The sequence below is a fragment of the Cyphomyrmex costatus genome, unplaced genomic scaffold (assembly GCF_001594065.2).
Source record: "Cyphomyrmex costatus isolate MS0001 unplaced genomic scaffold, Ccosl1.0 scaffold911, whole genome shotgun sequence".
NCBI classification, from domain to species: domain Eukaryota; kingdom Metazoa; phylum Arthropoda; class Insecta; order Hymenoptera; family Formicidae; genus Cyphomyrmex; species Cyphomyrmex costatus.
Window position 1 is genome coordinate 45,335 of NW_017280497.1, and position 13,545 is coordinate 58,879.

Here is a 13,545-nt window from a genome sequence, read left to right on the forward strand (position 1 = left end):
TTGTTACGCGCAGCATGTTTTTAATTTTAAGTAACGGGCATAATGTTTTTAATTTTAAGCAATTTTTTGTAATATTTCTATTGTAAATATGTTAACATTTTTAAATTATTTTAAATGTAATTTACTTCTGACTTTTACTTCGCCCTTTTAATTTATGTTGAATACTTTTATCAAAATTAATGGCATATTATTTTACCTTGATTTATTTAATGTATAGATTAGACGTTATATTAATTAGGAATTACGCGATCGACGTAATCAATAATTTTTTCAACTCCAATTTGTTTTCCACGTGATTTATCTACTATTAATAGAAACAATATTTTCTGCGTATCACTTAGAGATATGCCTTCGACTCATATACTATAGAAAGGTATATGGATGCTGGGTCTATCTTATATGTCTATGCTCCTAATCAACCAAACGCTACTGTGATATCTAGAACGAAAAAACGCTTCATAACTCGCCCAATTTTTTCATAACATGAAGCATAAAATTTAATTTAAAAACCACACACACACACACACATGTAAATTTTTAATATTTTATGACAAAACAATAAATTAGATGTTTTTCGTTATGATTGCGAGACATATATGCCACGATGCAAAACTTTTTACAAATGTTTCATCAGAATTACATTGTAAGTACATAATACATGCTAAGTTTTGTTATATCTGTTTAAATAGATAAACGTTTGTTTCAATCGTTTTTTAAATTATAACGATTGTGTGTTTGTGTATGTGCGCGTATATTAAGATGTTTATCACGTTGTAGTCTCAAATCTCGCTTTCGTTCCAAAATGTTACCCAGTGTCAATAAAGGATATAATGAGATTAAAAGAATTTGTCAATAAATATCACCGTCTATGTGTGTTAACTGGAGCAGGAATATCCACGGAAAGTGGTATTCCAGATTACAGATCATTCAAGGTCGGTCTTTATGCCAGAAGCAATCGCAAACCAATTCTTTATAAGGAATTTTGTGATAGCGAAGCAACGAGAAGACGGTACTGGGCTAGAAATTATATTGGATGGTCAAGGTTTGTTAATCTTTTTGTAATTCAAACAAATAGATATATTCTCTAAAGAAAAAGTTGATAGGGATGTGTCGTCATCTCTTATCAGCACATATTTATAGGTTTTCCTCTCTTAAACCAAACATTACACACGAGCTATTAAAACATTTAGAATATATTGGAAAGGTGGGATGTATCGTTACACAGAATGTAGATAATTTACATTTAAAAGCAGGAAGTAAGAAAGTGATTGAGCTGCATGGAACAGCGTTCAGAGTAATGTGTTTAAATTGTGATCATAAGATAAGCAGATACTATCTTCAAAGAGTATTTCAAAAACTCAATCCTTCTATGATTGCAACTACCGAGATGATAAGACCTGATGGTGACGTAGAATTGTCACAGGTATACATATATACAATAGTCATATTTGTGTGTATACATATATATATCTATATATATACACATACATACTTGTAATGTTTTAAATATATACACTATTTTAAACAAAAAATATTTGACAGACACAAGTGGAAGGCTTTAATGTTCCTACTTGCGATAATTGTGGTGGCATATTGAAACCAGATATCGTATTCTTTGGGGACAATGTACCACACGAGAAAGTACAAAACGTGAAAGCTAATGTAGAGAGTTTAGATGCTTTGCTAATTTTAGGAACGACTCTTAGTACATTCTCCGCATACAGAATAGTATTGCAAGCGATTGATGCCAAGAAGCCAATAGCAATAGTAAACATTGGCGAGACTAGAGCTGATAAATGTGTAAATTTAAAAGTGGAAGGAAGATGTGGAGATATTCTACCAAAGATTTGGCAACTTAATGTCTCAAAAGATTGTATATGATAACAAAAAAGTAAATAATTTTTAAATTATACATTAATTTATCCAATTATTGAATATTCTCAAAGATTGTGTGTGTGTGTGTGCGCGTGCGCGCAGGGTATTATAATAATTTTATTATTAGATATAATTATGCAATTTTTTAAATATGTATATTATAATATGACAATATAAATAAAAAGGGGCAAAGAGCCGACAATATAATAAAACCAAAAAACTTTAATTCAAATAATAATATATATAAGAATAAATTAAAGATTTTAAAGATTTTATTAGATCATAACCTTGTTTCTCTTCATTAATTTTAATAATATATGTACCTACAATGTTCAACAAACGTTTCGACTCGATCGGGTCATTCTCAATGTTACAGTAAATATAAATTCGTTATTAAATTCGTTATTTACGTGATATTCTTCGCAATATAGAATATTAGAATATATTATCGAATTTAGATTGACTCTTATTCGCCATTTTCAACGTATTATTTATTGTTTATAAAAAGAGTCCTTTAATTCTTCAATTATTTGTTTTCAAACCGCAGGCTGTAATAACGCAGATAATACATTGCAATTCTGTTCATTAAGTAAAAATTTACAGTTTCTAGATTAATTGCGTTTCAAGACCGAAAAATCCTTCGGCGCGCAAATATTTAGGAGGGGGGTTATTTCAGATTATTAGAGTTGCGTTGCAAGACCGAAAATCTTTCGGCGCCCAACAATTAAGAAGAGGGGACATTTAAAAATCAGATTATTAGATTTGCGTTGCAAGACCGACAATTGTTCGGCGCGCAATTTGAGGGGACTTCATATATTAATAGAACGTTATTTCTCACTTTGAATAAATATTGCGAAGAATATTACTACATCGACTCGCCATCAGAGGTCTATCGATATTCGCAAATTCTCGCAAGTGCTGAGATACGCGTATATCTCTTTATATAGAATCTCGATTTAATAACTTACACCGGCGTCTAAGGTAGGCTTCCACTACAATACCTTACTGATGAGTCCAGTAGTGGAAGCCGGGACGAAACGCCAAACATTACGTGATATTCTTCGCAATATAGAATGTGTTCCAAAATTGACTGCCAGTACTGAAAACCTATAGTGCTCGTAACGTAAACTATAGATTTTCAGTACTGGCAGTCAATTTTGGAACACAGCCATAGAATATTAGAATATATTATCGAATTTAGATTGACTCTTATTCGCCATTTTCAACGTATTAGTTATAAATTCGTTATACAAAATTCGTTAGGTTAATACAATTTCTGAAAAATTTAAACCTATTGTCAATATGTTTAATTGCAAACTGTTTTCCTTTTTGACATTGACATTGCATTATCTGACTTGGTTGATATGAGTGTGACTGCAAATTCGCTTCTTTTATAATGTAATAATGGATCTTGTGCACTTATTTCTTGCTGGTTACCAGTTTTATACGTGTATTTTTTATCTCTTAACATATTAGATATCTACAGATTTAAATGACAAGGTATACTAAATATTTATATATGTATATTGTTAATTTCTATCTATTTCTTTTTAATCACGATTATTTTTGAAATACTAAGTTTGAATTTGCTCATGAATTTTTTTCGAATACCAAATTTTATACATTCTGACTTTTGAATTTTCATCTTGTTGACTCAATGAAGAACATGAACGGAGTAATTTTTGTAGGATAACGAATTTTGTATAACGAATTTATTTGTATTTACTGTAAGTAAAAAAACGTAAGAGTCGAAACATCTGTTGAACATTGTAGCTACATATATTATTATTTGAATTAAAGTTTTTTTGGTTTTGTTATATTGTCGGCTCTTTGCCCCTTTTTATTTATATTGTTATACTTACATTGTTTATACTTACAGAGTCTTATATTAATTAGTATTTTTATATTATAACATTTTTTAATAGAAAATATATGTATATTCAGTTTAAAGAAATATAAAAATAAATAAATAGAAATTCCTTGGAAAATCATATGTTTCGTTTATTTAATTTTGTAGTCATTTTTTTTAAATATGTCGTAAATATTTGTAATACATTAATTTTATCAATGGGAAGACTTTGCCTCCTTTGCATTTTGTAAACTTTGAGTGATGTACAATTTTGCTAAACTTTGGGCACAGAATTGCGAAATATGTTCACTGTATGTATTAATTTGTCCAGCAACAATCATTGGATTTAATCTTGGTGGAACTGGGAGGGGTCTCATCAATTTATTGATGTCGTCATCAGGCAATGGTGGTTCGTCCTTTGCAGCTCTGGCAGCGTTTTCTTGAGCTCTCTTGGCCAAGAGCCTATTCTTATCTTGCTGCTGTCGAACCACTAATTGTTGATATCTATTAAACTTCATTGCTTCCTGATTCAATTCATCCACTCGATCCATTAAACATCTCAACTGGTTCTCTAACACTGTGGCTGTTCCAAGATCTAGATACTTTGTACCTTGTTCCTCAGGAATCATTTCATCCAATTCCGACATCATAATATTTGTCAGATTACTGTTCTTTATGACTACTGGTATTTCGACAAAGAGACTCTCGTATCCAATCTTTAAAGTACGCAGAGCTTCAGGAGTAAATTCATTTTCCTTGTACATTTGTATCGCTTGCGGAGTGAGTCGATACGCTTTAAGAGTGAGAAAACCCCTGGCAGATTTTGCTGTGTCATAAATAAGTACAACAGATTCTTCGATGGAAGTTTGATAGTGGTATTGTGACTCCAGCAGGGATAGATTTAGAAAGTTACCGACATCCGCACTCTGGTACCAACCAACATGGAAGTGATCAACGTTCACCCTAGACATCATTAAATAAAATAATATCTTTATGATAATTTCTAAGGCGCAACTATGTTAAGTATTTCTGAACATTCACATTGACACATACCATCTTAGTCTCCGCATCATGGCGAGCTGATATTCCTCTTCATCCATGATCTCATCATTTTTGGGAAACGGAAAACAGTTGGTGATCTCCAGACGGTTCTGTACAACCAAGCCGAGAAGAGCACCCTGAGCGACCTCCATGTTGCCAGAGGATTCCTCGTGGCAATGCTTCACCATCTTCATCACCACCAGCCCATCACATTGCACGTAGTCTATACGAGGTTCCACCTCGGGAATCCTTCTCGACGTCGTTCTCGAAACCATTTCTGATAGACTTAATTCCTCGTAACTACAAAAAACCGCTACATTCAACCACTCGGCCGACTTATGTTAACGATCAACGGACTTAACCCAAAGCCCAAAAAATAGGGAGAAGAAGAATGGAAGACTTGCGACTTGCGACCAGCGAAATTGCACGCCATCTAACACTTGGAGTATTAACTGTTTGGTCGGCCATGTTAAGCCCATTCTACATTGGTCGTATCGTAGCATCGTAAAGCGGGGAGCACAGCTTTTGCGTAACGCATAAACCATATACATAAAGAATTTGATTGGTCCATTGACTCATGCATAAGAAAATGGGCCAATGAAATTCCTTATGCATATGCTTTATGCGTTATGCAAAAGTGTGTGTTTCTCGCCTTAAGCGTTGTGAGACTTCTAATGGGCCTTCTACAATAATGGCTCCCGCAGACAGAACGCGGTAACGCTTGCCGCGCAGCTGAAGTTGCCGCAATAGCCAATCAGCGTCTCGCTGGCAAGACATTGATTGGTTATCGTGCCAACTTCCGCCGCGCGGTAAGCGTTTCCGCGTTCTGTCTGCGGGAGCCATAAGTCATAAGTCATAAATCGAAAGTAAGAAATTAAAAATTGACGACTGTGATTGGTCCATTTCTAGCTTATGACTTAAGGTTGATTTATACTGGCCGTAATCTGTTAACATATGCCGTAATCTGTAAAAATTGACCAATTATAATCGATTATTCCCCTCTCATTCGACTGTGATTGGTCAATTTTTACATATTACGGCATAAGTTAATAGTTTACGGCCAGTATAAATCAACCTTTATGATTTGTGACTTACGGCTTATTGTAGAAGGCCCATAATAGGCCTTCTACAATAAGCCATAAGTCATAAATCGGAAGTAAGAAACTAAAAATTAACGACTGTGATTGGTCCATTTCTAGCTTATGACTTATGATTTGTGACTTAAGATTGATTTATACTGGCCGTAAACTGTTAACTTATGCCGTAATCTGTAAAAATTGACCAATTACAGTCGAATGGGAGGGGAATAATCGATTATAATTGGTCAATTTTTACAGATTACAGCATAAGTTAACAGATTACGACCAGTATAATCCAACCTTTACGGCTTATTGCAGAAGGCCCATAATTGACACATCGGATTGGCTGTTGCAACAAATTCGTGACCTGCGACGCCTACGATACGACCAATGTAGAATGGACTTTAGATATGAAACGTTAAAGACCTCTTTCACCAACGCCGATTAACTTAGGGTGCGGTCGAGTTGCCACTACGAATGCTTCGAAGCGTTTCTTGATTGGTCAATTTGTAAAATTCTTTCTTCTGATTGGTTAATCAAACGCTTCGAAGCATTCGTAGTGGCAACTCCGACCGCATCCTTAATCGACGATTAGTCCATTGTGGAATTGACCAATTGCGTCTGTCGTCAAAACTAAATGATAAATGCGATTGGTCAATTCCAATGGACTAATCGTCGATTAAGTCAATCGGCGTTGGTGAAAAAGGCCCCAAGGCCATCACACGTATGAAAATTTTAGTAGAATCGTAAGGTCTTAAGCAAATCGCAAAATCAATGAAACAAACTTATATTTATTCCATTTCAACTTATTGCACCGTGTGTACTAGATCAGAGACAGTACAAGGACAAAAAATAGATCCAAGATTACGATCTCACATTTTAATACGCTAAACTGTGATTGGCCGATTTGCTTAAGACCTTACAATTACTACTAAAATTTTTGTACGTATGATGGCCTTTATGCATTTCATGTGTTTTGGGCTTAAAACCCGTGGCACAGAAAAACGTAAAGCCGTAAACGTAATCAGTAAGTGAATTGACCAATCACAATTGAGAACGTAGCGGCCGCCGCTTACTTTCTCAACTGTGATTGGTCAATTCGTTTACTGATTACGTTTACGGCCTTACGTTTTTCTATGTGCTACGGGCTTAAGCCAGAAACACATAGAAAAACGTAAGGCCGTAAGACGTAATCAATAAGGAAATCGTAACATTGGATTCGCTACCGGCCTTATGGGCCTTCTACAATAAGCCATAAATCATAAATCGGAAGTAAGAAACTAATAATTGACAAGTGTGATTGGTCCATTTCTAGCTTATGACTTATGATTTGTGACTTACGGCTTAAGGTACAATTTCATGCTGACGCTTGACGCGTATTTTTAGCGTCAAAACAGATCACGTGATCAAAATTGATGCTTAATATTCGTCAATTTGTATCACGTGATCTGATTTGACGCTAAAGCGGGGAGCACAGACTTTTGCATAACGCATAAACCATATACATAAAGAATTTGATTGGTCCATTGACTCATGCATAAGAAAATGGGCCAATGAAATTCCTTATGCACATGCTTTATGCGTTATGCAAAAGTCTGTGTTTCTCGCCTAAAAATAAGCGTCAAGCGTCAGCATGAAATTGTACCTTTATTGTAGAAGGCCCATTACGGTCTCTACTGTGATTGGCCAAAACGCTTATTGATTACATTTACGGCCTTACGTTTTTGTATGTGCCATGGGTTTTTTACGGCTTAACATTGTGTATACATACATACATACATACATACGTAATACACATAGCATGGGCCCGTATTCAGAACGCACTTTTATCGATAAAAGCGCGCTTTTATCTTTGAAATTCTATAGTATACGTGACGTAAATTATACCATATTAGAGCGCTAACATCGTTATTAGCGCGTTCTGAATACGGGCCATAGTATAGATCATAGAGATAGTAGTACTAGAGTACGCATTGGCCTGGTTTAGGGTGCAAACCCATGCAGCGGAATAGCGTAACGCGGAACTAGAATCCTAGATATCAGAGAAGCGCAACCGGCTTAAGACAGTATCGCAAAATTACTAAGAAAGGTATTAAAAATGGCGTCGTTTGCAGACGAAATATGAAATCAACCAATCATCTATTAGTCAGCCATATTTAATATCACTGAATGAATATCATGATTGGCTGACAGTCAGCTAATCAGGACGCGGAACATCGATTGCGCTTCTCTGAGGTAGAGTCCTAGATATCAGAGAAGCGCAACCGATGTTCCGCGTCCTGATTAGCTGACTGTCAGCCAATCATGACATTCATTCAGTGGTATTAAAAATGGCTGACTAATAGACGATTGGTGGATTTCATATTTCGTCTGCAAAAGACGCCATTTTTAATACTTTTCTTAGTAATTTTGCGATACTGACTTAAGCCGGTTGCGCAGCTCGGTCTATGGTTTCTTATGTCTATGTTTGATACGAATATAGTAGTGTATGTACATACCGCGTATCAAGTGCACGATGTAAAGCATGGTCTACAACCAGGCCAATACATGGAGTAAGAAATTGACTAATCACAGTCGAATGTGAGAAGAATAATCAATTGTTATTGGTCAATTTCTTATGCCCATTTTCATCAATGCAGATTAACTTTAATCTCGATTTAACTTAGGGCTGCGCAGAATAAAAGGAACAAGGAACAGAGAACAGAGAATAAGAATTTCAGCCTATCAGAAATCATGTACTATGGAATACACACTGCTTATTCCATAGTATATGATTTCTGATAGGTTGAAATTCTTATTCTCTGTTCCCTGTTCCTTTTATTCTGCGTAGCCCCTTACTGTTCATCTTTTTCTAATTTTTAGAATTAGAAAAAGATGAAGTGCGAATCAGAGCAAATTGAACCGAGATTTATGCCCATTTCCACCAATGTAGATTAACTTTTTAATCTCGGTTCAATTTGCTCCTCGTCTTTTTCTAATTCTAAAAATTAGAAAAAGATTAACAGTAAATTAAACCGAGATTGTAGACGTGCATTGTAGACGACGCATGAGGGCTGCGCACAATAGAGGAACAGATATTAGATATTAAAAATATTAATCTATCAGAATCGTGTATTCCGGTGTAACTGGTATCTGATAGGTTAATATTTTAATATTTATAATATCTGTTCCTCCATTGTGCGCAGCCTGAGACTTGGCCTGGTTTAATCGTGCACTTGTACGCGTACTAACTTAATTATCTTAATTTCAGCGATATATGTAAATGTATACACAATAAACGTATTTAGTTAAACATTTTGATGCGTATTGTACCAATTTTATTCATCGCTCTTTAAATACATTGCTTAAATTAAGATAATTTAATAGAAAGTAACTAGTTAGTACGCGTATCAAGTGCACGATGTAAACCAGGCCACTTGCGACGCTGCTACGATACGACCAGTGTAAATTAGCCCCAAGTTTAAAGTTTATACTCGGTCAGTTCGGTGATACCGGTGATACGTTCTACGTGTACGATTCGTTCGTATTTGTGCAGGTGTCGTCGATCGTTGTCCATTACGCGTAGTGCTTTTGTGAGAGAATAAAGAATTGTGCGACACGCGAAATAGCAAGATTGCGACAATATGGTAAATCTTTACGCTATGTCTTAATTCAACAACATAACTCGATGGTAATCCTTGACCATCGCTGTCTTCTTTTTTGCAGATGCAATTTATGCTATTGTTCAGTCGCCAAGGGAAGCTTCGTTTACAGAAGTGGTATGTCGCGCATCCAGATAAGTTGAAAAAGAAAATTACGCGCGAATTGATCACCACGATACTCGCACGAAAACCAAAAATGTCGAGTTTCTTAGAATGGAAGGACGTTAAGGTTGTTTACAAAAGGTATATGATTCAATAATGATGTATATAGTAAGCTAAGGTCCGTTTTTACCAATATAGTTTAATCTTGGATTAAACCTTTTGTTCATCTTTTTCTAAAGCTGATTCTGTAACAGATTGGTAGCCTTAAATTTTATCAGTAAATTGGTGAGGTGGACTATTGGCCAACTTCACTGATTCACCAATAAGACTTATATTTGTATTCATAGTCACTAGTCAGGCCTTGTATTTAATGCTTTTTCATCTTTAATTCTTCTTTAGATATTTTGTAGTCAATAAAATAATTTATTGAGTGTCAGAAGATAAATTTAAGGGGGCCTTAAATATAAGATGTGACTATGAAATATAAATATGGGTATTATCAGCTATCGACTCATTGTAGCATAATTCTTAGAATCAAGAGATGAAAAATAAATTAAACCAATATTAAAGTTATTCTGCATTAATAGAAATAGATGTATAGCCTGGTTCCACCAATGTATTATCAACTGTAACATTGATTTAATTTACTCTATTTTTTTTTAATTGTAAGTAGATAGATTAGTTTGATCAAATTTTGATTAACTTAATTAGTGATTAATTTGTAGAGTTATACTTTTATTATTTTATTATAAAATTATTATAGAGAGTTATACTTTTATTATTTTATTAATGTAAATAGAATTATAATGGATCTTAATTATTTAATATAGAAGCAAATATTAGATTAGGGACAAAGAATTATATAGTTAGAAATTTTACTTGTAGCAATTTCATTTGTTTGATTAAAATAATTTTCTAAATAACTAATAATTAACATAAATGGAGTTATTAATTTAATTTATTTTTAAGTTATTTAGCATTTTTTTTGGAAAAAAATTAGATTAGGAACAAAAATTTTATTAGAAATTTTGTTTTAATATTTTTATTATAGTCAGATTATTGATTTATCAAAATTTTATCAAAGTTATCTTTAATCTGCGATACCATTTTATGATTTGTAGAAAGTTTTTTTTTTTTATTGTAAACAAGCTTCTTATTTATGCTTACAGATATGCAAGTTTATATTTCTGCTGTGCAATTGAACAGAATGACAATGAATTACTAACATTAGAGATTATACATCGATATGTTGAATTATTGGATAAGTATTTTGGTAGTGTGAGTATTATGTTATTGAAATAATGTATTTAAAGTAAATTTCAGTTAAACCTTACAATTTATTGTAATATTACATATTATAATTTATTGTTTATAATTTATTATCAGGTATGCGAATTGGATATAATTTTCAATTTTGAAAAGGCATACTTTATCTTAGACGAGTTGCTTGTTGGTGGGGAAATTCAAGAAACTAGCAAAAAAAATGTATTGAAAGCCATTGCTGCCCAGGACCTGTTACAGGAGGTTAGTTACGGTGATGTACCCCTTGAATTGTAACATGTCTTAATTAATAGTACACAAAGGTTGTATACATAGTTTCCTTTTACAGTCAATTTTTTTGCTGTAAAAGAAGTATTTTTAGATCGTTTTATCTTGCTACTAGCTGTTTACACTTAATACATAAGGACTCATATATTTAGCAAAATTGTGGCTCACATATAGAAAGTACAAATGAAAGTGTTGTATTTCCATTTGCATAATTAATTTAAAATATGTTAAAACGATCTATACTCCTTCTTGCCAGTCATGTGTCGTTTTAATTAAATGATCATGATATTGCAGGAGTTAAGCATGTATAAAATCTATTTAAATTAGGTGAAATTACAATCAAATTGCTCTTGTCTCAATTTTATTCAGTTTAATTCTTTTTGCAACAGGGGTTTACTATTTCTTTTTTATAGAAATGTACATGTGAAAAATATAATATTGGAACAAATTTTTGACATACAATCGGTCTTGACAATTATCTATTTTTTAAGTATTTTATTTGACACCTAATGATAATAGATTTATACAGATACATAAATGAATCCATACAAAATACATGCATGAAGGCATTCAAAGATATTAATAATTACCTCTTTATATGAAGAAATTTGAATTTCTTAGCTTTAATATTGCTTGTCTTCTTGCATAATCATTAGTAATATACATACTATATCTATTTAGAGACAGATGAGCTTCCTTCTTTGTTGACAATTCTGTGTTGTAATATTTGATGTTGCACGATGTGATTGAATAGTTAGCTTTTTGCATTCACGTTGATATTTCGTATATATGAGAAGTTTTATTGCTTGTATGTATATGATATGTATAGTCACAATTCAGTACTATGTTTACAAGTTATTTCTCACACGTGCTGTTTTATATAATATTATATATAAAATCAGGTAATTTTTTATTTTATAATATATTATGTTTGTATATCATAAATATTATATACTTTGGACTGGGAGATATTTTCAAAATTAATAACTCATCAAGAGTCTTCAATCTTTCTTTCTATGTCACAAATGCCTCTATTATAAACATAACATTCAATTTTTCTATATATTTTAACGATTCTATTTTTTTAAGCATGATCAACATATCATCTGCATTGTAATGTCATATATTGATGATAGAAAATTATAAGATAAACAAGCTTAAATGTTAAATATTAAATGTTATAGACAATCCTGCGTGCGTAATTGCTTATATACGCTTCTCGTTTATCTATAAATGAACTTATATAGTACTTTATTGTAAATATTTTAATTATTGACAATGTAAGGTATATGTTTAACATATACAGCATTTATATAGTGAACATATATAGTAACTATTGTTACATAATTTATACGACAAAAAAAGATATTTTTTGAAGTTTGTATTATTTCTTATAAATATATAAGAAACGTTGGTCATCTAAGTTTTTGTAATTTTGATACAGCTATAATTTACAACAGTAATTTAAAGAAATAGTACAAAAAAGTATTTTTAATACCTGCTAAAAGATAAAGATTTTATTGAACTCAAGATATTAATTTTACACAACATATACAATGCAAAACGTTTGCAGTTGATTTTATTTATTTAAAAGAGATGATACTAAATTTTTTTAACCTATGTGCTATGACATTACTCTGTATATATTTTTGTGCTTATAGCAGATACTGATGAGTTTAAAATATCGTACATATTGTATGAAGTATAGTATTGCAAAAAAATTGATAAATCAAAGTTATATGTTCTAAATTGATAATATAAAAAATGTCTAAAATGACATTTAAAGCGATAAAATTTAAATTTTATTTAAAATATGTGCGATATAAATTTCTAAACTGTAATATCTATCGAGTGAGAAATTCTTTTTATTGTTATTATCCATTTTGCCATTTGAATAGTTCAATTAATTAAATTGTGTATTAATAATATAACATATATTGTTTTCAGTATGTATGCCATTTAAATTATTTAACATAGGTTGGTATTCAATATTCATAGTCTGTTCTTATATTTAAGGCCGTCTTAAGTAGTCTTAAGATGTTATAAATCACAATCATAGAATTGTATCAGCATATTAAGATATTACTTAAAATAGTCTTGGAATAAGAACGGACTATAAATATTGACCACAAGTATCATTGTTCATTCTAGTCTATTATTAGCTTATTTGAATAAGATATTATAGTTCACAAAAAATAAACATAATAAATATAATACTTTATACACATAAACTTTCCTAATTTAAAAAACATAATTCAATTTACTTAATAAATAAATGGAATAAATAACAAATAAATTTAAGAAAGAATTAATTTTTTCCAAGTTTTTATGAATTATATCGCTCTATAAATGTGTGTATATATATATATATAAAATATTAAAACTTAAATATATACGTCGACCCGCCATC

General features: G+C 32.0%; 3 protein-coding genes across 3 annotated transcripts; 2 read left to right on the forward strand and 1 right to left on the reverse strand.

The window, feature by feature from the left end:
* Positions 1 to 637: 637 nt before the first annotated feature.
* On the forward strand, positions 638 to 1,881 carry LOC108781861 (NAD-dependent protein deacylase Sirt4). Its single transcript, XM_018549975.1, has 4 exons — positions 638 to 643; positions 778 to 1,042; positions 1,141 to 1,423; positions 1,543 to 1,881. Exons 2-4 carry the CDS (start codon positions 831 to 833, stop codon positions 1,879 to 1,881), a joined length of 834 nt encoding a protein of 277 aa, XP_018405477.1. The 5' UTR covers positions 638 to 643; positions 778 to 830.
* A 1,978-nt stretch (positions 1,882 to 3,859) lies between these two features.
* On the reverse strand, positions 3,860 to 5,122 carry eIF3h (eukaryotic translation initiation factor 3 subunit h). Its single transcript, XM_018549971.1, has 2 exons — positions 4,778 to 5,122; positions 3,860 to 4,687 (listed from the first exon to the last, which is right to left on the reverse strand). The coding sequence occupies exons 1-2, from the start codon at positions 5,038 to 5,040 to the stop codon at positions 3,940 to 3,942; spliced, it is 1,011 nt and encodes a 336-aa protein (XP_018405473.1). The 5' UTR covers positions 5,041 to 5,122; the 3' UTR covers positions 3,860 to 3,939.
* A 4,271-nt stretch (positions 5,123 to 9,393) lies between these two features.
* LOC108781858 (AP-1 complex subunit sigma-2) lies at positions 9,394 to 11,144 on the forward strand. The gene is made up of 4 exons (XM_018549972.1): positions 9,394 to 9,470; positions 9,550 to 9,728; positions 10,757 to 10,865; positions 10,974 to 11,144. Exons 1-4 carry the CDS (start codon positions 9,468 to 9,470, stop codon positions 11,142 to 11,144), a joined length of 462 nt encoding a protein of 153 aa, XP_018405474.1. The 5' UTR covers positions 9,394 to 9,467.
* Positions 11,145 to 13,545: the final 2,401 nt, after the last annotated feature.